The following is a 24,328-nucleotide window of genomic DNA, read 5'->3' on the forward strand; positions in this document are numbered from 1 at the left end:
CCAAGCCCTTTTCAAGCCCTTTTGATATCCTCAGTTGGGACGTTATGGACTGTTAAAATGTAACCAGAGACTCTTTTCTGTCAGGTAACTAATGATGTATTATTCCAATGAGTTATTAAACCAGGACTGAATAAGAGTTGAAAAACGGGTTCATCAGACCTGCCAAACCCGTGGCTTGGCCTTAGCACTACACAGAATTTTTCTCCCTCCTATTTCCTGACTTCTTGATTAAAAAAGACCAGAAAACAAAGCCTTTTTAAGTGCATCACTTCTAATCCTGCACATCCTCAGCAAGACAAGTTCTGGGTCAAGAAGCAGCCCCCAGGCAGTGTGGGTATGATGTGGAGTGACAGGTCAGCAGTTGCTGATTCAGCCAGATGACAGCTCCCTCTGCCCCAGAGCCTGGCTGTGCTGCCTGCAGCTGCAGGGCACGGCAGGATGCACCTGCAGCTGCAAGATTTGGGGCTCTGCAAGGCCTGTGAACCAGCATCCCCTTGAGCTGTGACATGGGCCCCACTTCATCTTGCTCCGATAAGATGTGAAACTTTCTGTGCTCCAAGTGACCTTGGAGCAGCTGCACCCTGCCTGGAGCCTGCAGCTGAGCAAGGTCTGTGTACACGTGGCTAGAGGATTTTAGGTTTGCCTCCATATTAGCTGCTTTCATGCAAGGGATCTGTGGACATCTTCATAACAGTGTGGGGCCCGTTCTGAAGCTTCATTTGCTTTGCTTGTACATAAAAATACTTGAAGTTTTTTTTTAAAGTACATAAAAATACTTGAAGTTTTCAACACCAAGCTTTGACCCAGCTTCCTGGAGCTCAGTATCTGAGGACTTAGTCTGATTTTTATGTGACTGCTGCCGCAGCCAAGATCCTACATGGGCAAGGTCATGCACATCCACTTTTAGTTTCGTGTGCTGTCCTGTACAGTGCCACTGGGTCCCATCATGGTGCCAGCCCTGCCAGGCTGTCAGAGGAGGTGCAGCACTTGTGGCACCACGGGCTGGCTTTCTCTGGAGAAAGAGCTGTGCTTTGGGTGTGGGTAATTACTTCCACTTTTGTCGGGGGAGAGCTCACCCAGGGTGGTGTTGGACATGCTGGTAGATGGGAGAGGGCTGTGGCATTTGCCACTGCTCTGGTCCAGAGTGTAGCCAGGACCTGTGAGTGCTGTGACAGATTTGGCATGCAGGAGGCTTCACATCATCCCAGTTTATTTATAATTTCCAGCCAGTTACCCAGGGTGCCTAGGTTCTGCAGATGCTGGTCAAAGAGGGGAGAAATGGAATTGGAACAGGGCAGCAGTTAAGCATCATAGATTTATTGTTTCTAAGGAACAAACCGTTTTTCTTTCCATTTGCGGGCCCCCTCCTGCTTCTGTGGGAAACAGTAATGAAAGCTTCCCACCTGAATGAGATATGTTGTGGCAGCAGAATCCCTGCGTGGGGTTTGCTCTGCACAGCGTTACAAACTTTTGCCCCCTCCTGCTTCTGTGGGAAACAGAGTAATGAAAGCTTCCCACCTGAATGATATGTTGTGGCAGCAGAATCCCTGCGTGGGGTTTGCTCTGCACAGCGTTACAAACTTCACAAATGAGGCAGCTGCTAAGTGCATTTTTACCACAACATTTACTTGCCCCATTTAACCACAGTGGTGGAAAAAGGAACTTTTATCCTGGTGCTTTTGAGAGTATAAGAAAGGGAAACGTTAAGAACCTGACAAAAGCAGTTGAAGGAAGCCTGTGTTGAGTCAGAGGTTTTTGTGAATGGGGTTCCCCAGGTACTCTGGTGGCTGTAGGCTGTTGTTAGCTGCATGTCCCACTGTGTGTCACTGCTGGAAATGTTGGTGTAGTTGGATCCTCATTGCTGATTTTCGTGTTCCCAGGGAAGCCTGTGCTTGCTCTGGAGTCACGGCCGTGCTGCTTTTCCTTCCCACTGGTGTTGAAGTTACCAAACACCCCGGCAGCATCCTCACACTGTGTGGTTCTGCAGGGCAGCAGGTCCAGGTCGGGCCTGATCACTGACCAACTACATGAAGCAAATCTGTCATAAGTCACTCAAAGAGCCTAGATTAGATGTTCAAGCGAGACATGCAAAGAGCAGGAGGAAGGGGGAAATAGCTGCCAAGTGCTAGCCAGTAGCTTCTGGAAAACAGAGCACAAGTTTCCAACTCCCAGCATTCCTCTCTCCTCTATTGTGGCTGTGCTGTGTTGGTAAACAGGTAGATTTCCACTCCTTCATTTGTTTTTGTTGTCCAGCCAAGCTCAAGGTAGCTGCTTTAAACATGCCAGTGCCTCAAGTAACTTGTTTTGCTACTGCTCTTCCATTATCACCTCCTCTCTGCATCCTGACTGGAATGACAGATGCAGAGTTGTCCTGAAGATGGAATTTCTCTGCAAAAGCACCAGCTGTCCGAGCAGGTCTCGCGTGCCAGTGAGGATGCAGTGAGGCAGCTTTGGTGTGTTGCAGCTGGTGGTGCTGCTGTTTTCCATGAGGAGGGAAGAGGACAGGCTGTACGGGATGTTTTGTACGGGAGCTTGCGGGGATCTGCTGGGTTAACAGCGAGGACTTGGCTGGTTGGCTTGGCACTGACTGCGGGGGCAATTCAGAATGGTCCCACACTCGAGCTCATTCAAACCCCACTCGAAGATGACAACCCAAGCCCACCAGCTGAGCTTCCACGGAGGATACCTGCCCCCCTCCCCTCCCCTGCGAGCGTGTCCGAGTCCAGTGAGGGAACCATCCGTGGCCATGGGGAAGGGAACGCACGTCCTACAGCTCCTCGCTCTCCGGCAGGATCCGCACCCAGCCTTGGGCCACCCTGTTGAAGTTGGGCCTGTGGGAAATCACCTCCAGCACGCTCAGGTTATCCAGCTCTACGGTGGGCAAAGAGAACAGCTCACCAACCAACGCCCTGTCAAACGGGGCTGGAGTCCTGCGGCACAAGGACAAGCACACTTAGTCACAAGGAGAGGCTGGCCATGTTGTGCAGGTGTTAGAAAAAATAAATCTGGATTTACTGAGCCCAGCACAATGTAGCAATGTCTGTTAGAAATGACAACCCTCCTCTTCCTCCCCAGGACACTGTTAGAGCCCTACCAGCCCAGCAAGGTGATTCTCTGGTACAGACCCCACCTCAAGCTTTGGCAAGCCTGGAGAGTGGGGTTTGATGCCTGGGTGTTGGTGGAAGTGTTCTGCACGTGGAAGGGCTTAAGACTCAGAGACGAGTGACAGTGACAAACCCCTGGTCATGACAGTGCCTCGTCTGCAGCTCCTGTGTCCTGCAGAGGGCTGGGATCACAGCAGCACATGCAGCTCTATTTGCCCTGGCTCCATCCCGCATTTTGGGACGGCTCCTCCTAACAATGACTAACAGGAGGAGCAGTGTGGGGGCAAGAGCTGTCATCTCTTTCTGGAGAAATGTGGAAAGGGACTGGGGAAGAGTGTGCCAGCCCCCAAAAAGCCAAGAATGTTGGTTTTGGAGCAGCACATGGGGGCTGAGCTATCAGTGAGGCAAAACTGGGAATGTTTGCTTTGGGAAGCACAGCTAGAACATGAATAACGTGGCACTGTTTTGCAACAGAGGAAAAATAAGAGGGGGAAAGGCAAATGAGAGAAGTTTGTTCTAGGAACTTTTGGGAAAAGAGAGTCTTTGTCAAAGCTTGGTTTTCACTCTCTCTTAAGACAGCACACCTTAGCAAGGTGGCCCAGGTTTTTGTATCACAGTCTGAATATTCAAAACTGGGGATGAATGAGCCTGCTTTAATGCAGTTGCTGTGGAGGTGGTGGACTTGCCCTTGCTCTGTGACCCATGAGAGCTGTGTGGGATTCAGCTAGCCTTAGGCAAGACCACTGGCTTTTCCATAGCCAGCTTGTTCCAAAAAGTTTGTTTCTCTGTGGCTTGGTATTTGAACTGAGAAGTGATTTAAAAGCTTGGAAGATTGTGAAAAGCCCAGTTGAAAGCAGATTGACTTTCTGAATCTTCCTGCCTCGCTGAAGAATTAGAGGAGGTGGCAAGAGGCTTGGAGTTAAATTAGCATCCATCTGTATTAAATTACAGTTGAAGACTTTAAATAGAAAGGCAGTGTGTGAGAGGGGAGAAATTGTACAGGATAGAGTATTATTCAGAAACATGTCCTTGCTTCAGTCCCTGTCCATAAATAAATTGTGAGGCAGAAACATGGCTAAATGTTGAAATAAAAGTGCCAAGTGTCTGCAGCAGCTCCTTGTTCTCCCCCTGCAGCACCTCCTTGGCTCTAACTCCTCAAGGAGAGCCACATGGCAAAGTCCCAGGGCTGAGGGGGAGGAGAGCAGCAAAGGGACAGTGGTGGCCAGGCTCATCTCTGCCCTTTAGGATGGCTTGTCCCACAAGGAGGGGTTGTGGTCCCCCACAGCCCCTTCTGCCAAGTGCTGAAAGCACAGCATGCCTTAAATCCAGCCCTGGGGCGGGTGCAGGGAAGCTGCTGCTGTTGGCACATGGTCTGCTGGGAAGCAGTGCTGTGTCCCAGGGAGAAACTCCAGTGGGAACTTGCCTACTGGACGGTGACTTTGGCCAGGCCAGCAAAGCCAATGTAATTCCATCCTCATGACAGAGGCTTTCAGGAAGGAGGACAGACCAGACTCTTTTTGCTGATTCCCTAGGATGATGTTCAGCTTTAAAGTTCAGTTCTCCTTATTCTGCCATGGGCTGCTGGAGCTTTGCTACCAGCAGATCTCCATCTCCTGGATCCCCACTAAACACCTTTCCAGAAAGGAGATCACTCTTGGCAGCCTTTGCTGCAGGGTCCCGCCCTTGACCCCAGTGTAATTTGGAGGTGTGAGGGGGCATCAGCCATGCTCCATCAGAAGCAGCCACGGGGCACGGAGCTTGCCAGGCTGAGCCACCAGAAACCCCCTGGCCTGGAGGCTTTGGGCTCAAGCAGGTGTTTGGAAGGAATCTGGTGACCTCTTAGCACTCTGTGGGAAGATTAACCTTATACCCCCATTGCTTCCAGCAGCTGCTTGAATACCTTAAGGAAATTAGGAAAGAGACTTGGCACTGTGTCATTGTTCCATGCAGCCCAGAGCTGAGCCCAGCTGGGAACGGGAGTGATTCCTACTCCAGGGCCATGTTTGTAAGAATTGCTCCTCCCAAATCTCATCCCAGTGAGATCAAGCTGCTTAAGGCTGTGCAAGCCCAGTAGTGGAGCAGAGAGGAGATCTGGGTGAGAGCTGCTGGAGGCAGGAACCTTTGCAGGGAGCCACAGAGGAGCTCCTGAGTAGAAAAAGAGCACCCTGAGCCCTTGCTGTGCCCCTCTGGGGTATAAAGCATGCATGAATGCCATGTTTCCCTGGCAGGATGGTGGGTGCTCCTCGAGGCTGAAGGGCTGGCGTGGCTGGTGGTGTCTGCCCCTGTTACCTGTTGAAGCTCCTGAAGTCCCACGCAGGGGGTCTCATGGGCGGCGGGTTCTTGCCATACACGGCATTGTCCCTGTCACCAAAGAGCTCCTGCCACGGGGACCGGTAGCCCTTGGGGATGGCAGTGACATTGAACTTCTCATGGGGGATTTCTTTGAGGGGGCTCGAGTACCCTGTGCAGGGGAGAGGGACAGTGTGAGCTGGGGCCAGAGCCAGGCTGAGGCAGGGGGCTGGGAACAGCCCAGCCTCTGCATGGCCACGGGCTGTTACTGGGGCAGCAATGCATGTCTATAATGCATATCAGGTTGGATGTTAGGAAGAAGTTTTTCACAGAAGGAGTGATAAAATATGGAATGGCCTGCCTGGGGAGGTGGTGGAGTCACCATCCCTGGATGTGTTTAAAAAAAGTCTGGATATGGCACTTGGTGCCATGGTTTAGTTAAGGTGTTTAGGGCATGGGTTGGACTTGATGATCTTGAAGGTCTCTTCCAACCAGTCATTCTGTGATTCTGTGATTATATACAGAGATATATAGATATATAGATATACATATAGATATAGATATAGATATAGATATAGATATAGATATACATACATATTTGTACACATAAAACCTCTGGGGGAGGGTTGGGCAGACCCCTGAGCAAGCAGCAGCTCACTGCCTCCAGCCCCATGTTGCTGAGATCACAGCAGAGTTGGGCTCAGGTGCAGGAAGCATTGACTTACCTGGGGCCAGGGCACTGGGGTTCAGCACTTTGCTCATGTGCAAGACCTTCTCTGACTTCTTGGGTACTTCTGGGGGGCCACCTTGGGGTGATGCTGCTACGTGGAGCTCAGAGTGATAATTCTGACCCTCGGCATCCTCGCCTGCCTGTGGAGGGGAGAGTGAACAGGCACAGGGGGAGCTCCCCCTGCCCCGTTTGGGACTCGGGGTGGTTGAAAGCACCTCAGAGCTTCCGCCATCTACTCACCATCTGCTCATTCACTGTTCCTTCTGGATCACCTTTCCCAGTGTGGTGGGAGCCACCTGCCCCTTGCCGTGGGAGCTGCAGGGGACAGTGAGTGGCTGCAGAGGGGATCAGCACCATCCCCCTCCTCTTTGGTGGATATTGAGCCCCATGTTTGCCCATCTCCATGCCCAGCCCACCAGGACATCTCTCCTCTCCCTTCACCTCTGCATAGCAGTCAGCCAACCACGGCTGCCCTGCAGAGAGACCACTGACCCTCCAAGGAATTCCTTCCCTGGAAAGGCTGCCAGAGCCAGGGAAGGGCTGGCCTCAGACCCACCTGCCTGGAATCACTGGGATGCTCAAGGACAAAGCGCTGCACCCGCTTCTGGCGCTGCTGGAAGAGCCGGGAGCCGCGGTTGTTCGGCAGGGAGAGCTCCTCGATCATCAGGTCGTGTGTTGTGCTCATCTTCTTGCCCAGGTCCAGCTGGGGCTCTGGGGAGGCTGGGAGCACAGCTACAGCTGAGGATGCTGCAGTGTTGGGGACCCCCAAGGCAGCACAGACTGTGCATTCCCTCGCTGGGGTCTCTGTTTTGTGGCTGGGCCATTTGCCCACACCAGGGACTGGTGTTTCCTCAGTGTGAGGAATGCCAGGGAGCTCCAGAGGTTCAAGCAGCCTCTCCCACCCTGTGCATGGACTGTTCCAGCAAAAACAGGGCAAGTGGCCTCAACCAGAGCTGGGTCTGGCCACTAGGCAGGGAGGGCAGCACTGTCCTGGGGCTAGTGGCACACCTGCACCCCCTTACCATCTTCAGGGCCCGGTCTCATGATGGCCATGCTCCTGGGGCAGCTCTGTGGGATGGGGATGGATCCTGGCTGGCTGGAAGAGAAAGGCACTCCAGGAGTGACACCAAACATGGGAACATGTCAGCCCCAGGCATGCCCCAGAGAGATGCTAGGATTCAGCTGAGCATCTCCCCTGTTCAGCATCATCCCTAAGCATCTCCTTGCACCACTCTCAGTCCCCTTCAACAGACACAGGGAATATTCACATCATGCCGCCCCTCAGCCCCTGCCTGTCCTTCTTCCTCTCTGCCTTTCTGTAGGGCAGAAACCGTCCTTACCCCTGTCTTTTCCCACAGTGAGCTGTTGTCCTTGTGCCCTAAGTGCCCTCAGAGCAGCAGGTGCTGGCCGAGCAGGGGCCCTGGCTACCACCCCCCAGCACCTCCGCCTTAGCAGAGCTATTTTCAGCTGCTGGCTCCCAGGCTGTAGGAGCTGCAGCCCTGAACCTGCAGGCAGCTGGTGAGCCCAGCCAGCAGCAAGAAGAGTCATGGCACCACTCAGCTGGCGTGCTCCACTGTGGAGAGATGGCTGGAAACCAGCTCCAGTCTGAGCCCCCTGAGCTGCCCACCTGCAGCAGAGCCCTCCTGTGCTGCCAGCATGCTCAGCTCCCCAAGTGCTGTTCCACCCTGTTTGGTGCATCTGGCACTCCTCAGCTCGGGCTGATGAGGGCAGCTGCCCGTAAGGGCCCTGCAGTGCTGGGGTTCCTGTAGGGCTGGGGTGCCTGGCACACAGCTCCCTGCCAGCTCTGATCTGGGGTGCCTGGCACACACAGCTCCTTGCCAGCCCTGATCTGGGGTGCCTGGCACACAGCTCCCTGCCAGCTCTGATCTGGGGTGCCTGGCACACACAGCTCCTTGCCAGCCCTGATCTGGGGTGCCTGGCACACAGCTCCCTGCCAGCTCTGATCTGGGGTGCCTGGCACACAGCTCCCTGCCAGCTCTGAGCTCAGCACTGACCATCCACACAATGAGCCAGGGACCTGCACCCCATCCTTCCCTCTGTCCCACTCCAAGGAGACTGTACCCTGACCCCCACACTGGTGCTGTCCCCTTTTCCAAGGACATCCCCAAGCCCCGTGCACCCACCCACCTGCTGACCCCCATGTGGGACCTCAGCTTCCCTACCTGGCCAGGGGATACCTCAGATGCTTCTGGGGCACTGAAGATGCTTCTCCTGCTGTGCTGGGGATGAGGCCGAAGCCAAGCTGCAGCCACCAGCACTCGGTGGCCTCTGCTGGCCCTTCACGGCACCCTTGGGCTCCTGCTGCTCGCCCCAAGCCGTGCTGGGCTCCAGCCCAGATGCCAAGGTCCGGCCACGGGACAGAAGTTATTTCTGGCTGAGAAAGGGGGCGGAGCAGGGCTCTGACCCTTGGGGACTGGGATGCCATCACCCCAGCGTGGAACAGGTCTGACTCACAGGGATGAGGATGCCATAATCCTGGCATGGAGCAGGGCTCTGACCCTTGGGGACCAGGACGCCACCAGCCCAGCACGAAGCAGGGCTGACCCGCACAGATGCAGACACTGTCACTCGGCATGGAGCAGGGCTGACCCCTGGGGACATGTAGCAGGAGGTGGCCTTGTGCCATGTGTGCCCAGGCCACCTCGGGGACAGATCAGAGCCAGCCTGGGTGGAATAACGGCGGTTTATTTCGGATCTGGGTATACAGCGTGTGGTGAAGGCAGGGTGTGGAGGCTGCTGGAGCGAGCGTGGGAGATGTGTCCTGGGAATGGGGGGCTGTGCTCCAGGAGGGGCAGCTGCAGTGTGGAGGTGCTCCAGGGATCAGGGATGGGCTGGCTTCAACAGCATCTCCTGGGGAAAGGGAAGGGGTGACGGTCTCCGTGAACAGGAATATGCTGGAGCCCTGGCAGCCCAAACACAACCTATTTTCCAGGGCTGGCCCCAAGGTGTGGGGACCCTGATGTTCTCAGAATCACCTTCTGTACCAACACCTCCTTCAAACCCTCTGCAACTTCTACCATTTCCTTCGGCTCCTACAGTTCCCCACCTGCTATGGCTGTCTCAGCACCCGTTGGTTCCTGTGTGTGCCTCCAACCCACCGGAGTGGGGTTGGGGATGTGGTGAACTTGGGTATGGGGACAGTGACAGGTACAAGATGGGGCTGTCCCTCTTGGTCTGGGCTGGGTGGGAGGGCACCTGTAAACAGTCCCCTTAACATGGCAATAAATAACTTTGGCTCTTTTTGGTCTCCAGGGAAAGAAGGATTTGGGAGACTTTCTTTGAGAAGGAGTCAAAAGTTTAAAAATTAAAAAAAAAAAAAAAAAGGCAGTGAAGAACTGGGAGGCTGGAACTAAAAACTAAATTTTCCTCTCCAAAGTCTGGTTTTAATTGACACCAGCCAAATCTAGAGTCTGGGAGAGCCTGGTCATGGTATCCAATCGATGCAGCCCACCTGCAGCAGATGTGCCACCCCAGGGCAGCAGAGCTGCAGGGACACCCCGGGATAACACCTGGGAGCTGGGGACAGGGGCTCACGGGCACCACCAAGCCCATGCCATCCCGGCTGTGCGGGATGGGGCGTGCTGGCAGGCAGGGACTGCCGAGGCAGGGCCGGGGGTGCCTGGCTCCCCCCTCTGCCTGCTCCTGCCTGCTGACCACGCAGTCCTGCCCCGAAAGGTTAGCGTGGTAAAAATAGAGCGGGGCCATGGCGTGGCGGGCGGGCGGGAGGCACCTGACCTCGCTGGCACACAGAGGGGTGGTGGCAGCTCCGAAAGGACGCTGTTTTTTGGGGACCTCAGCCCCGGGGGTTGGTGTGTTCCCGTTGGGGGATGAGCGGGTGGCATCACCGGGGCTGACGGGTGGAGGGAGAGGGATTTTTGGGGGACCTGGCTTGTCTAGGAGGTGCAGGGAGCCCCCGAGGGCAGACCCCCCGTCTTCAGCCGCAGGCTGCTGGTCCAGCCCCGGGGACAGAGGTTGAAGCTGTGGATGCCCGGGCTCTTGGTCCCCGAGTCTTCGGAGTCGAGGGAGACGTCCGAGTCCGTCGGGGACCGGGAGGTGCAGCGCTTGGCTGGGGACCGCCCGCCCACCGCGGGGGATGGCAGGGGGCTCTTGGGGACAGGGGACAGCCCGGGCACGGGGCAGGAAGACGCGCTGGATGGCAGCAGGAGCCGGCGACCCTCTGCCCAGGCGGCTCGGGGCATCCCGGGGGAGGCACAGGACTGGGGGCTGCCTGCCCGGGGCGATCGCAGGGGGCTTTTTTGGGTGGGCGAGGGGCTGCCCAGGCTCCCCAGCGCGCTGCTGGCAGCCTGCAGTGCCGGCGCTCTTGGCCCCAGCCGGGGGGACTGGGGCAGGCTGGGGGGGCCGGCAGAGATGGGGGTGAAGGGCCGGGAGCTCTCCAGCCCCACGGCTTTGGGAGAGGAGCTCTTCCTGCGGGCAGCGTTGATGATGTTCCTGGCGAGCCGCGCTTGCATCTGCCGGCTGGCCCGGGGGTCCGCGTCCTGCCGCAGCGGGGACAGGGACCTCTCGCTCCAGGGAGGGGACGTGGGGGGTCCCTCATCCTGCTCGGGCACCGAGGCCGGGCTGGCCCAGCCGTCCAGGCTGCCCGGGCGCCGCGCCAGCCGGGGCGTCCAGGTGGGAGATGCAGGGAGGGACGAGCGCCTGTCCTGGAGAGGGACAGAGAGCGGGTTAGTGACCCCCACCCGGGGGACAAAGGGACAGAGCAGGGGTACAGCCGCAGGAGGGTGCCGAGGTAAGATTCATGCTGGCACAGCCCTACAGGAGCTGGGGATGTCTCCTCGTGCATTGTACCCCTGCCCAAAACGAATTTGACCCTGCACCCCCTCGCCCACCAAGGAGATGGGGACAGGCTGAGCCTGCCTTTCATCCTTGCCCAGAATATGTCCCAGGACCTCTCATTACCTGCAGCTTCCTAAAGTCTCCCTCTGGGGGATGCTCGGAGCCCCCCTTGCACGGCCCCAGCATCCATCACCCAGCACTGCTCCCCAGGCGGCAGCAAAGAGAAGAGCCAGGTGTGACAGCGCAGAGAGTGTATTCAGAAAGAGGGGAAAAAGAAAAATGCAGAAGTAAAGCACAGTCAAAAGGCAACTTGGCACCGTGGGGAAAGTGGCGAGAGGGCATGGGCAGAGACACAGCTGGATGAAAAGCCTTGGGCTGAGCATCACCCAGCAGCCCTGCCCTCAGCACCCTCCTCATCCCAGCACGTCCCTTGCTTCCAGCTGTGCCACACAGCACTGCCCACCCCAGCCCCAGCACTGCGCCCAGCTGGGGACAGGAACCCCGCAGGGACCCTGGGCCCAGCGCCACTGGACTCTGCCATTCCCCGAGGGATGCAATTCTTCCTCCACAGCGAGGAAGCAAAGGAGGACAGATCCTGAAGGAACAACAGAAGAGCCAGGAGCAGGCACAGTGAGGCAGAAAGGCAGTGTGTCCCCTCCAGGTTTGCTTTGGTAGGAAGCTGAGAAGAGCCCAGGGCAGAGGGGATGTGGAGGAGCAGGCAGAGCTCTGAGAGCTGGAAAGCCGGAGGCGAGGAAAGGAGGGAGCCAGAGGTGCAATGCTCCATAACAGTTCCCAGGTGAGAGAAGAGCAAGAGCAGCCCTGTGGGACAGGCAGGCTCCTGCTGACTCTGGGAATCCTGCAGGCTGTGTGGCCAGTTCCTGCTGCCTCCCCGGGACTCCTTAGCTCCTCTTGCACTGGCAGTGCCTGTCACCCACTGCCCCAGCGCTGCAGCCTCACAACCACTTCTTTTTTCTATTTTCTTCCCCCCCGCCACACTTTTTTTTGTGGTTGGTTTGGCTTTTGGCTCTCCCACGAGCAGTTAGTTAGGGAGGACTCAGCCTAGCACCGCTGTGTTTTTCTCTCTGCCACCATTACTTGTAGTAAAAGGAAGGTTTCCACACCTGCGGCTCGATGCCGGCATTCCTGGTGGAGTAGGAGGGCCGGGGTGCCTGGAATCCTGCCTTTGCCCGCGGCGGCAGCAGGCGGCACGGCGAGGCCAGCAGCGCCTCGGCCGGGGCTGCAGGGCTGGCACGGCTCTCGGGAGGCAGGGACAGAGCCCCGGCAGCACTGGGGAAGGGGCTGGCACTGGTCTGGCCGGCGCTGGGCACCACGGGGGGATGCCAAACCGGGGAAGGAGGCAACGGAGAGGTCGGGCAGGAGGCTTGCTGGGGATAGGGGTAGGAGTCGGGAAGAGAGGGTCTGGGTGGAGGCACCTCCTGGGGCATGGACCTTGCTGGCCCCTTGGATGGGGACAGGATGAAGAGAGAAGACTGGAGCTGGTAAGGCTGGTGCCTGGAGATCTCCAGCTCCTTCTGGGACACCTCGTTCTCCATGAGGTTGCTGCCATACAGCGATGCAGGAGGGGTTTTGGAGGGCCTGCAGGGACTCTTGGAGGGGCGTCTGGAGACCATGGGTGACAGGTAAGCGTTGTTGTCATACTTCCAGGAGGGAGGCAGGGACATGGTGGGCGATGGCGACCGCAGCAGCTCAGGCTGGGAAGGGGCCTCAATGATGAACTTCTCCATCCTGGATTGTCGGCGGGCAAAGAGCTCAGCCCCCTTCCCTCTCGCTTCAGTGAGGATGTGGCTGGGCTGTGGCTTCTTCTTGGGCTGGATGGTGGGAGACTTGAGGCAGGAGGACCATGCTGGAGCATCCTCAGCTGGTGGGAGGTGCTGCACACCCCTGGCTGTGCTGTTGGGGACAAAGTTCGCAGCTTCAGCCCCCAGGGCAAAGGGCTCATCCTCGGCGCTGGGCTCCCCCTGCTCCTTCTGCTTCTTCCTGCTGTCTGCACTCTGAACCAGGTCCAGCAGGTCGGGGTTGGGGCTCAGCTTTGGCTTCTCCAAGAAGGTGAACATGGACTTTCTGCTGGCTCTCCGTGCAGCCGACTCCTCCAGGATCCCTGTTTTGGGCAAGGGGTTTGGTCCGCTCACCCCGCAGCCCAGGAGGGGATCTGGCAGCATCTTCTGCTCCTGGGTGGGGTACAGGGCCGAGTAGGCAGGGGGGGAGCGGACACGGGTGAGGGGTGGGGGGCTGCTGAGGGTCTCTGCATAGGTTGGTGGTGGGGGCAGCTCGGGGGCAGGGGGTTCCTCGGCCGGCTGGGCACTGGAGGGGGATGCCTGGCTGCCGAAGGGTCTGGCTGTCCGGTTCTTCACAGGCTTGGGCTTGGCCAGGGTGAGATGGACCTCGTAGTACTGCCGGCCCGGTGTCCCGTTCTGCTGCTGCCCACCTGGGGGTGCCATCCCTGTGGCTGTCCCCGCTGGTGCGCTGGGCACCTCGCTAGGCACCTCACCGGGCACCTCACCGGGCACTTTGACGTTCTTCCCCTCCTCGGGGCTCTGTGGCAGGACCAGAGCCGCCGTGTTCGGCCCCGCAGGGGCTCCTGCATTTCCGAGCCCCTCCACCCCTCTCTCCATCCCGCTGGCTGCCTGCTCCTGCACGCCGTTGGTGGCGGCCGATGCCATGTTCTCCTTCAGGTAAACGCTGAGTGGGACCTGCTGGGCTTCAGCAGGAAGCTCCTGGCACGGGGAGGCGTTTGCCAGCATCCCTTCTCCGGGATTGCCAGGCTGGCCAGGCTCCGGCTTCATCCCGTGCCCCTGGCTGTGCTCCATGGCGCCCTGGCGAGGTTGGGGCGCGGGGCTCAGGGGCAGCCCCCCGCCATGCCCGGCCCCCGTGAGCCCCTCAACTCGCTGCCTGCGCCGGTGGAACAGCAGGACGCCCTTGGAGCTGGGGCCGGGCGCCGTGGTGAGCTGAGCCGCGATCCTCTGGCTCCGCGCCTTCGCCTCCTTCAGCTCCTTCTCCGAGAGGCTGGCGCTGCGGGAGAGACCTGGGCAGAGAGGAGAGGGGGGTTAGGGCCCTCAGAGGGAATGTGGGGGTCAGTCCTCCCCGCCCAGGACTGGCAGCCCTTCCTCCAGGTATCCCCCGGCATCCCGACTCCTTCCCTGGCAGGTGGGAGAAGGCGGGAGGGATGCACCGGGGCTGGGATACACGGTCAGGGGGAACGGGGACCCAGCACAGCCGTCACCAAGATGCTGAGACAGATGGGAAGGCCCAGGGGACACCTAGTGACACTCAGGACATTTCCATCACCCCACTCCGTATTTCGGCTGGGTTCTGCGCACCCACCGCGCTGACCACATGGGGAAGGAATTTCTCGGCTCGGGTCTCCGGTTGCAGCTCACACGGCTTCGGCCCCCGGCTAAAGAGGCAGTGGCGGGGAAGAGGCCAGCGTGTGTCCCCAGCCCCTCTCCCCGAACGCCGGCACGCTCAGCCCCGAGCGGGCAGGGCATAAACCCGGGGACAGCGGGAGATGCCAGCACACCCCGAGCCGGTGGGCAGCCCTGCTGGGGGACTCGTGTGTGGAGCAACACGAGATGGCAGCAGCCGACAGAAGCTGCGCAGATCCTGCCCAGCTGGACACAGACACGGACACAGCGAAGAGCCTCCCCCACGCCTCGGGACTCGGCACAAGCGCTGAGAGCAATGTGCTAAAAGCCTGGCCCGAGCCCCGCGGCGAGCAGCCCAGCGCCGCTGGGCTTCTCCTGTGCAGGACAAAGGTCAGGGCACCAGCCCTTCCCTAAGACCGAAAGGATGTGGAGCTGCCGGCAATGCATTTTCTCAGGGTGAGCCATTTCCTATGAGCTTGCCCCGCCGAAAGCACGCGTGGGAAGGGCAGCGTCCCCCACCCTGCCGAGGCCACTGCTGGGCACAGACACCAGCGCCGACCATCGGCATCACCCCCGCACCCAGCCAGCGTGCAGCCCCTCTCCAAAGGCACTGCCAGGAGCTCTGATGGTGTCTGTGCTCTGTCTCTGGCCCCAGCAGGGAGGTGGGTGGCCAAGGCAGCCCGCTCCCCGCTCCTGCTCTTCTTTCCTTCCCATCCCATCCCTTCCCGTCTTCCCTTCCTTCATGTGTTCCTCATTTTCTTGCCTTCTGTGCTGCTTGGGAGTCTTCCAGGATATTTTCAGCAGTGGCTCAGCCTACCAGCGAGGGAAAGGGATGGATGACTAAGCCAAATCCTTCCAGCAAGCCCACGGCTAGCAGGAGGGCTGCTGGAAACTGGGCAACTCCTGTTCCTCACCCTTCACACCTCCTGCCTCCCTCAGCACCCAGCAAGTCCTTGCACACAGCTCAGGAGTGCAGGATGCCCTGGATGAAGTCTTCAGGCTGCCCGACAGGAGGGTTTTATCTGGGCAGGGGGCAGAGGAGGCAGAGATGCCAGTGGAAACTCTCCTGGAGACGAGGAGCCCGTCGGCAGCGGCGACGCCGGCGGCCCGAGTCCCCCCGGTTCGCGCCCAGCATTGTTTTATTCCCCGTTTCTATTTGCCTTGGCGGCGGCACAGAGCGGGGCCGCTGCTTCCTCCGGCCGGGCTGCCTGGAGGGCGGCCAGCACCGCGGCTCCCGCTCCGCGGGGTCACCCTCGCCGCCTTTATCTCCGAAACGCAGGAGAAACACGGCCAAGGAGCCGTTGAGAAACAAGCCACAGGCTCCAGATGTCTGCGGGTTCCGTGCTCCGAGCGGAGCATCCCCGCTCCTCGGGGGCCGGGGCTGCCTAAGAAGCCGAGCTCTCGGCGGAGCCATTTCGCAGCCTCTTGCTCTTGCTACTGCCTTTTAACAGCAAACGAGGGGCCCTGGGGGATCTCCTCCGTGCTGGAGGGATGACTCAGCTCTTGGCCAGCCCGTTCCTGCTTGGACTAGCCGCCAGATACGCTCCCACGGAGCCGGGACCAATACCGGGATTTGTCCACCGGGATTTTGCCCCTGAGTGCCTCCATCCCTTGCTGCTGCCACAGCCATGGCATTGCTCGGGGCCAGGGTGTGCTGCAGGGTGGACTCTGCCACCTAAAATCCCCTATTTGGAATCCATTTCCAACCATCCCCATCCCCTCCAGTCTTCCAGCAGCCCCTCTGCCCCTGCCCACCCAGCACCCGCCCTTCCTGGGCTGATCCACCCGGGCCCACTGGAAATTAATCCCTCAGGATACTACTTGAGATGCTGAGGCTAAGGATTGCTCTTCACATCCGATTTTTATGACACAGATGAAGAGCACTGAAGCCTCTGGCAGTCCAGAGGAAATTGCTGCAGCCTGAGCCATGGGATGAGATTATTCACCCAGTGCAAGAGCCTTTATCCATGTGCCATGGTGTCTGGAGGGATTCTGTCACCTGGGGCAGTTTCTACACCACACAGTCCCCTCCCAGCCACAGGGAACATTCCTTCATCCTTCCCTGCCATCTCCTGCCAGCCTCGGGTGGGCTATGGTTGGTCCTTTTCCCCAGCCCCAGACAGGCGGGAGGGAGCTGAATGCACTGAGAATGTCCAGGTGCTGGGGAGGAGAAGGAAAAGGGGTGTAGGGGCTGAAGGCAGCCAAAGCCATGCAGGAAGGAGGTAAAAGTAAAATTACTACATGTGTCCAAGGGCACTGGGAACTGCTTTCCACACATCACCCTGAGCCCAGTCCAAATTCCAACAGGTAACAGCTCCTTCCTTCCTTCCTTCCTTCCTTCCTTCCTTCCTTCCTTCCTTCCTTCCTTCCTCCCTTCCCCTCTCCACTGCCATGTGCCCTCACTGGGCCAGCCCTGGGTATCTCTGTGGTCCAGGGATGCTGCAGAAGGATGCTTCCTGTGCATCCTGTGCCCCATGGAATTGCCAGAGTCCTGAGCAGCTCCAGGTGCTATTCTGGTTTAACACACTCCAGCTCTGGCCACAGAAGCCTATAGATCTCTATCTATATATTTATATAGGCACTTGCTCTGTAGGCTTTCTGTTGCTCCAGGGGTGACTTCCTGAACATCCCCCAAGTGCAGGGCTTAACAGCTTCTTGCCGAGCTGCCAGTCATCCTTCCCACAGCATGTGCAGTGCTCTCTTCTCCAGAGAGAGGATGACGAAGGTGATGAAAGGCATTTTTGTTACTCTCACTTCCTGGACAGATGGGGGAAAAAAATTCCTTCCATCTCAGCTTTCCACGCAAAGGATGGATCCCCCTGAAGGGTGCTAAAGCAGGATGTCTGGAGTCTAGCCAGGAAAGGCTGGAATCACCATCTGACCCCAAATGAAGGTGAAGGGTGTATCAGACCTGGCTTGTGACCCATCCTGCCCTAAGATGGACTCCAAGAGCTGAAATGGGATGAAGATTTGGCCTTAAACTGCAGATTCACTGAACTGACAAGTTCAGTGAAGTTGGTGCCCTTGACATGGCTGGGATGTCACAGGAAGGAAAAACAATGACTTGGAAGCTGTACCTGGTGAGAAGTCCTTGTATGAAGAAGACAAGAAGTACCCAAGCCTTATTGTGACCTGCAGGGTGCCACAGGTCATGTGAAATCTCAGAGTCAGAGCTGGCAGGTGACTCCAAAGTCTTCAGTTTGGGCTCTGTCCCTGGCCTGCTCCAAGTGTGGATGCTCAGGATCCCAGTGCTGCTGCCCAGCTTGGCCATGCTCAGGGTGTCCTACCAGACCACCCCTGGACAGAGCACCCACCATCCATAACCAGCAGGCACTTTTCCCCATTTCCAAACATTTCTTGGACTTCTGTGGTCAACCCAAATGGTGCCTCTTGCTGGTAAAATCCCACTGACAAAACCAAAAGCAAAACCAAGACAAACCCCACTTCCAGAGGGACGTGCTCTGTGCCACCTGACACGAACCGCAGTGCACATCCCCAGACAGGCAACGCTGGGGAGAGGAGATCCAGTGTTTTCACCCAAACATTGAGGACTTTGGCCACTGAGGAAATGTAAGCAGGTTTTTTGGCAGAGCAGCAAGCTGGCCCCTTGCCCCAGCTACAGCTGTGCAGGATTTTTTGCAAGGCGTACCAACTCACACACATTTAAGTCTGTGCACACATTCCCCTCCAGCTCCCAGTTATCCCAAATAATCTGCAGCTAGGAAAACACGGAGGGTAGCACAGACAGGCAGCTGAGCTAGCTAGAAACGGATATGATTCAAACATATGGATAGAAAGATGACAATTTTCTGCCTCATTCCCAGCTTCCAGCCCTCCTATGCCCCAGATACAAAACCTCCATGTAGTTCTTATCTGTGCTGGCCCTGCAGCCCCAGAAAGATCCGGCCCAGGTGGTGGGTGCTGTGGTGGGATCAGCCTCTCCTGCCTGGCAGATGCTCTGTGCTGGGCCTCTCCACACGGGCGCCTTTGCCAGTGACAAAATGTGGCACAGCGAGAAAATTCGTTGTGCTTGCAAGTTTTGCCTGAGCTCTGCTCGCAGGGGCTTTGCTGGATTTGGAGCTGTTTGCCTCCCCAGCCGTGCCTGGCACTCAGCACCCAAATCCTGCTGAAATGGCCCCACAGTCTCCAAGCAGCAAGTCCTGGGGCATCCAAATCCCACACAGGGGGAGAAGGGGGTGGTTGGGGTTGAGTTCCAGTGGGGGCTGTCTGCTCCTGCCCATCCCCAGTTCCTGGGGGATGCAGTGAGCAGCCCCAGCCCCACACGTGTCCACACTGGGCAAGAAGAAGCTGCTGCCACCACACAGGTGGAGGCAGCACCTTCCCCCGCTGGCTAAAATCAAGCTTTTATCTTGGAAAAGGCGGCTGGAGCCGGGCAGACCTCCCCCAGACAGCCCTGCCATCCATCCACCCCGAGGGCAGCTGAACCGGCCCGGTACCACGGGGACTCCATCCATCCTGCCTGGAAAGTGCGTCCCAGCCCCTCTGTGCCCAAAGCTGCTGGAACTCGCTGCGACCCATCCCGGGCTGCAGGGTCCCGGGACAGCCCCGCCGGGCGGGTGCCCCGAGCCAGCCGCGCTGGCCCGGCCGGAGAAGGTCAAATGGCTCGGAGAGGGGTGGGCAGAGCGGGGAGGGCGGCAGAACGAAACGGGGCCTTTGCCTGTCCCTTGCACAACCCGTAAAGGATCCATCCTGCTGGCTGCCAAGCCCCGGGCCAGACCTCGTGTCCCCAGCATGGGTGGCATGGCCAGGGGAGGTCACGTCCCTGAGGCAGGAGACGGGGGACGTCGCCTGGGAACACGTTCTGCGGAGCTGGGAGGTGAGACCCTGCGACCCCGGAGGAGGACCCCCACGTCCCTCCGCGTCCCCGCCGTGTGTCCCCACTGTGCCTCCCACGCCCCACATCGGACACCCGGCTGCCGCAGGAGGGAAGCGACACCTGCGCCGCTCATTCCTGGGGACAAGCCCCGCTCAGCCCCGGCTGTGGGCGCCCCACCGCCCATCCTTCGCCCCCCATCGCACCCACGGCACTTCTGGGCATGCACTCCCGTTCCCCCCGTGCACCCCGGACCCCTAAGCACCCCCTGCGCACTGCCATCCCCCGGCAGCCCGGACACCCCAGATCCCGCTGTACTCCCCTCTGCGTGCCCCTCCTCGCCCAGTCCCTTCAGCACCGGCACCCCCCGGCCCCCGCCCGGAGCCCCCCGGTCCCTGCCCCCCTACCCCTCCAGCCCGACCGTACCCGCGGTGCCGGTGCCGCCTCCCCGCGCAGCCCGACTGCACCGGGGAGGAGGCGGCGGGCAGGAAAGTTGCGGCAGCTCCGCCCTCGGAGCGGGCCCGGGGGGGCGGCGGGAGGGGGCCCCCGCCGGCGCTGCCCCTGTCCCTGCCCGCCCCGACAGACCGACCGACCGGACGGGACGGGTTCCCCCCGCCCGGCCGCTCTGGCAGCCGCCCCGCCGCCCCCGATGTTCCTGCTCCGCTGCTTCTCGTCCCGGCTGGGTCTGCCCTGAGCCCGCTGCGAGGGGGAGAAGCCTGGGCATCCCCTTCCCAGCACGGGGCATCCCCTTACCCAGCCCGGGGCATCCCCTTACCGAGCCCGGAGCATCCCCTTCCCACTCCGGGGCATCCCCTCATCCCATTCCGGGGCATCCCTCTCTCCCAGCTCTACACATTCCCCTTAACACTCCTGAGCATCCTCTTATCCATAGCGGGACACCCCCTTACCCAGCCCCTCACCCTTTTTCCCATCTCTCCCCCGCAGCACCTTACGTTTCAGACGCTGCTGGGCGTGTGGGGCTTCCCCTTTCCGCAGGTTTCCTCAGTGCTAAAGTTTTGAAGCACGTGGAGGGAGGCAAAAATCCAGACACAAATCCAGATAAATCCAGCACCGATGTCACTGCCCTGGGGACCTCCTGGAAAGAGCACTGAATCCCCTGTGCCAGGGCTGTTCTGCTCCCAGTCACAAGGGAGCCACAGACGATCCCAGGGGAGCCAGCATCATCTCCTGCCTCCACCGCCCCGCTGGGGCTGCAGAGCTCCCTGGCTGCGGGTGAGACCGGCCTCACCCCCTTCCCATGCCTGTCCACACCTCAGGATGAGCTCTTGGCTTGATTTTTTGCCTTTCTAATTTCCTTTCTTCCTGCCCCTCCGTGCTTTTTTGTGCTTTCCTGGTTTTTGAGGGAGCCTGGCGCTGGCTCTGCAGCCCCCAGGGAGTGAAACCTTCCGTTTATTTGCACACCAGACAGAGAAACCAGTCCTGCCTCCTGCATCTCCCAGTAGCTGCCTCTTCCCGGGGCTCCTGCGCTCCCCAGCCTGCCCTGAGAGGTGCCAGCCAGCCCGGGCTGCCGTGCTGGATATTTGGGAGCAGCCAGCCTGGCCTTGGGCTGCTGGATGGGGACCAAAGGGGCACCTGGGACCTGCCTGGGTGGGTCCACACAGCTCAAGGTAGGGCACCCGTTTGGCTCCCAGCTCCCAGGGCCAGCCCTGCACCACTCTGGGTGTGGATGGATGTGCCCTCTTCTCCTGAAGAGGCTGGAAGAGGTGGAGGGTCCTGTACCCCATGACAGCTAAAGAAAAGAGGAGCAAGTCCCTGACATGTCCCAGGGATGCTCCTGCAAACAGCCTGCTGCAGGAACAGCCCTGGTGCCTCTGAAAGGGCACCTGCCCTTTCCCCTCACTGCACTGAGGCAAACCTCTCTTCCCCAAACCTGCAGGCTTTTTGCAAGGTCCCTGCTCTCAGGACCCTCGGTGACATCCTGCCTGCAGGCTCTGGAAAGTCTGACAGGTCCTGCAGGCAGTGGCTGGTGGTGATCTCACTTGGAGGGGGAGGAAACGGGACAGACAAACTCTTTCCAACAAACCTGTTGAGTTACTTTAAAATTCCAGGCTGGCAGCAAAAGTGCTGGATGGCGGCAGGGATTAGGAAAATGCTGAGCCTGGACAGAGGCAGGCCTGACCTTTCCCCACCGCAGATCTGCCATCCCCGAGCAGTGAGAAATGGGAAGACTATTTGGGTCCATCTGGTTTGTGTGCTGAGCCCTGAAACACGATGCTGCTGGGGCAGCTGTGAGCCAAAGGGCTTGGCTGAGTTTCCCAGCCTTGTCCCATCCAGGAGCCGCTGGTTTTGAGGATGCCTGACACTGCAAAAAGGCAGGGAGTGGATTCTGGACACCGGGCTCGTGTCAAGCATCCCCAGTCGGTCCCACCCCATCCCACCCAGTCCAGGGGGCTGCCTTGGGAGAGCCAGCTCTGAGCTGAGCAGCAGCATCCCATAATACCATCCCGTGGGGACAGGGACACACCTGCCCTGGCACTGTGTGGCAGCTGAGATAACAGCTGGGCAGGAGCAAAATAGAAAGGATGGGGGAAGCGGGGTTTAAAAATGGGCCCAATGCCTGTAAGAGGATGGGTTCTGTGGGAGCATCTCCCACAGGGAGGTGGGGCATTCCAGGCATGGCAGCAGCCCCAGTAACCCTAGGTATGAGCCTGTAGTTGTCACTGTGGCTGAAGGGACAGTCATGGGAGAGAGGAACAGCTGTGGCACGGGGCAGTGAAGTGAGGTGATGGCAGAGAGCATTGTAGGAACCAACCAGCCTGAAATAAAGCACTTAGTTTTTAAACCAGGGGCAGACAAAAATGGCCCAAAGCCATGTGAGGGATGCTTGACCACCCCAAATTGATGGAGGAGAGGTGTCCCTGTCCCAGACAGTGCCACAGGAGCTGGTCCTGATCACTCTTGGGCAGGATCCCACCAAGCCCCATGGCCAGGGTGAGGGCTGGGAAGCCCATCCTGGTCATGCCCCACTGAGGGATGGGTTGAGTTCCTGGAGACAGTGGGAACACGCCTGCTGCCTTCCCACCCCCCTCCCGAGAAAAGCCACAGATTCCTTCTTATTTTTAAGGCCAAAGAGATCATCCCAAGCTAAATTAGTCCCAGCAGCTCTGCTGGAAGCCTGGGACGTCTAACCCAGGGAAAGTCCTGCCCTGGGAAGAGCTGGGTGTTCTCACCAGGAGCACAGTAGTGCCTTTCAGGGGGAACAGTGGCCAAAGGGGGTTTCTCTTACCTGTTTTCCTTGGCTCAAAGTCAGGGTTGATGAGGACCCGTTGGATCTTCACCACTTTCCACTCCTGGCTGGGATTGCCTGTGGGGCTGTCTGCTGTGGGGGGCAGCTCTGGGGCAGAGCCAGGGCACTTGGGAGGGGCTGCAGGCTCCTCTGCCAAGGCCAGGCTGCCGTTCAGTGGGGGTTGTGGTGCATCCCCATTGAGCTCCCTGAGGTCCCTCTGGCAGCTCCCACTTGATTTCCCTCCCAGCAGTCCCGTCCGTGCCTCCTGCTCGCCTGGCTTGGAGGCTGGAGCATCCCAGAGCTGATGGCAGCTCTGCCCCCCTCTGCTCCTCCTCTCCTGACAACAGCCACTGTCCCCCTCAGTGTCCTCCTTGGCTGTCCCACGGACACAGGGGCGCTGCTCAGCCTCGCCAGGCATGGGGCAGCCTGGCTGGGGGTGGAGGCAGAGCTGCTGCAGCCTTGTCCTCAGCATCTTCCTTCACTGATTTCCTTCACTGGCACTCCACGGCCTTTCCAAACAGCTCTGCATGGCCAGGGGGATGGATCTTCCCTCAGAGCATGGGCAGCATGAGGGAGGGCAGCCACGTGCCAGGCACGAGCTCAGCTTTGCTACCCCTGCAGGCAGGAGGATCAGGCACGATGCCACTGGAGCAGGAAGGTTTTGGAGACCCGGATGGAGGGATGTGCCCAGGGGAGGCAGGCCAGCAAGGAGAATTATGCAGGAATTTCTCTTTTTCAGGCAGAGGACCAGCATCCAAAGACCTGTGTAAATGGAAGGAGGAGCATTGAGGATGCCTGTACTTGCACTGATTTCCTATGGGCACAGAGCAGCTCCCAGCAACCCCAGCCCAACTCCAGCTCCAGCCCCACTTCCCACGAGGAAGGACCCCCTGAGATGCAATTTGGAAATGCCCCAAGCCCACCACAGTGCTCACACCTCAGCACCCTCATCCATCCATCCATCCATCCATCCATCCATCCATCCATCCATCCATCCATCCATCCATCCTCACCCTGGGGACAGCACCCGTGGCCCCCTGTGCCCTGCTGCCCCTGCTTTGTCAGCCCAGATGAGGCTGTGGCACCCCTGTCAGTGCTCAGCACTGGGGCACCAGTAATCTGGAGCTGGGAGTGTTCAGCCAAGAACCAAATCCCTGAGGATGTTGCTCAGGGTTATCAGGAACAAAAAAGGAAAATTTCCAGCATCCAGCTAAACTGTGTTTAACCATTGAGTGACTCATGCGGCGGCAGGACAAGCGCAGACAGACCCACTTCCCTCCTGCCAGGCACAAATCCTGCTGGGATGACGAACCCACGCACCAACACAGACGAGTTATCAGCTGGGAGAGGGGGATGTCATCTCTCCCAGGACAGGATATGGGTTACAGTGTACGGAAATTCCTGTGAGTCCTTCTCTTGCACAGCATCACCCAGCGCTGCTCACGGCAAGGCTGGTCCCGGGGCAGCGCCTCCTGAGAGATCCACAGAACCCACGGCACCCGGACCATGATGGATTTCCCAACCCAACAGCCAGCTGAGGAGGAAAAGGGGTTCCTGCTCATCCCAAACTCCCTGATTTATTGTGAGGTTTCTCAGTGAAATAAGGAAAAGCGCCAGTTCAACATGGCAGGTTAAGCTCTGGCACGGATATACCCTGCAGCTTCCTCGAGACTCACACATCTTCTCTGCAAAACTTTTCCTGTCCTTAGCAAGGTTATTTTGGAAAAGAAGGCAGATTAGAAAGCAGGCGCTCGGGCATTTCCCAAGCACAAGGCTGCATTTTTTGGAGAACGCCCAACGGAAATCTTCTGCCCTTTTTGAAATCCTTCCTCCTGCCTCTCTCTGCTGCAATTATTCAGCACAGATTTGCAAAGAGAACCTGAGGAGAAAATGTCAATGTTTCTCTCTGAAAAAGAAATTTCACCC

At 58.6% G+C, this 24,328-nt stretch overlaps 2 protein-coding genes across 4 annotated transcripts; both read right to left on the minus strand.

The window, feature by feature from the left end:
* Positions 1 to 1,609: 1,609 nt before the first annotated feature.
* MYOZ3 (myozenin 3) lies at positions 1,610 to 8,584 on the minus strand. 3 transcript variants are annotated; one of them, XM_041397965.1, is made up of 7 exons: positions 8,307 to 8,584; positions 7,146 to 7,219; positions 6,680 to 6,843; positions 6,364 to 6,438; positions 6,119 to 6,263; positions 5,394 to 5,565; positions 1,610 to 2,930 (listed from the first exon to the last, which is right to left on the minus strand). In XM_041397965.1, exons 1-7 carry the CDS (start codon positions 8,567 to 8,569, stop codon positions 2,768 to 2,770), a joined length of 1,056 nt encoding a protein of 351 aa, XP_041253899.1. In that variant the 5' UTR covers positions 8,570 to 8,584; the 3' UTR covers positions 1,610 to 2,767. The 3 variants fall into 3 exon arrangements, with proteins under 3 accessions (XP_041253899.1, XP_041253901.1, XP_041253900.1); XM_041397967.1 differs by having other exon boundaries at positions 7,146 to 7,215; positions 8,307 to 8,445; XM_041397966.1 differs by having other exon boundaries at positions 7,146 to 7,235; positions 8,307 to 8,445.
* A 229-nt stretch (positions 8,585 to 8,813) lies between these two features.
* On the minus strand, positions 8,814 to 23,910 carry SYNPO (synaptopodin). The gene is made up of 5 exons (XM_041397852.1): positions 23,847 to 23,910; positions 22,403 to 22,510; positions 19,582 to 19,854; positions 12,060 to 13,981; positions 8,814 to 10,805 (listed from the first exon to the last, which is right to left on the minus strand). The coding sequence occupies exons 1-5, from the start codon at positions 23,908 to 23,910 to the stop codon at positions 10,038 to 10,040; spliced, it is 3,135 nt and encodes a 1,044-aa protein (XP_041253786.1). The 3' UTR covers positions 8,814 to 10,037.
* Between the last annotated feature and the right edge of the window lie 418 nt (positions 23,911 to 24,328).

This window comes from Onychostruthus taczanowskii, unplaced genomic scaffold (genome assembly GCF_017590055.1).
Source record: "Onychostruthus taczanowskii isolate IOZ18803 unplaced genomic scaffold, ASM1759005v1 scaffold14, whole genome shotgun sequence".
NCBI lineage: Eukaryota > Metazoa > Chordata > Aves > Passeriformes > Passeridae > Onychostruthus > Onychostruthus taczanowskii.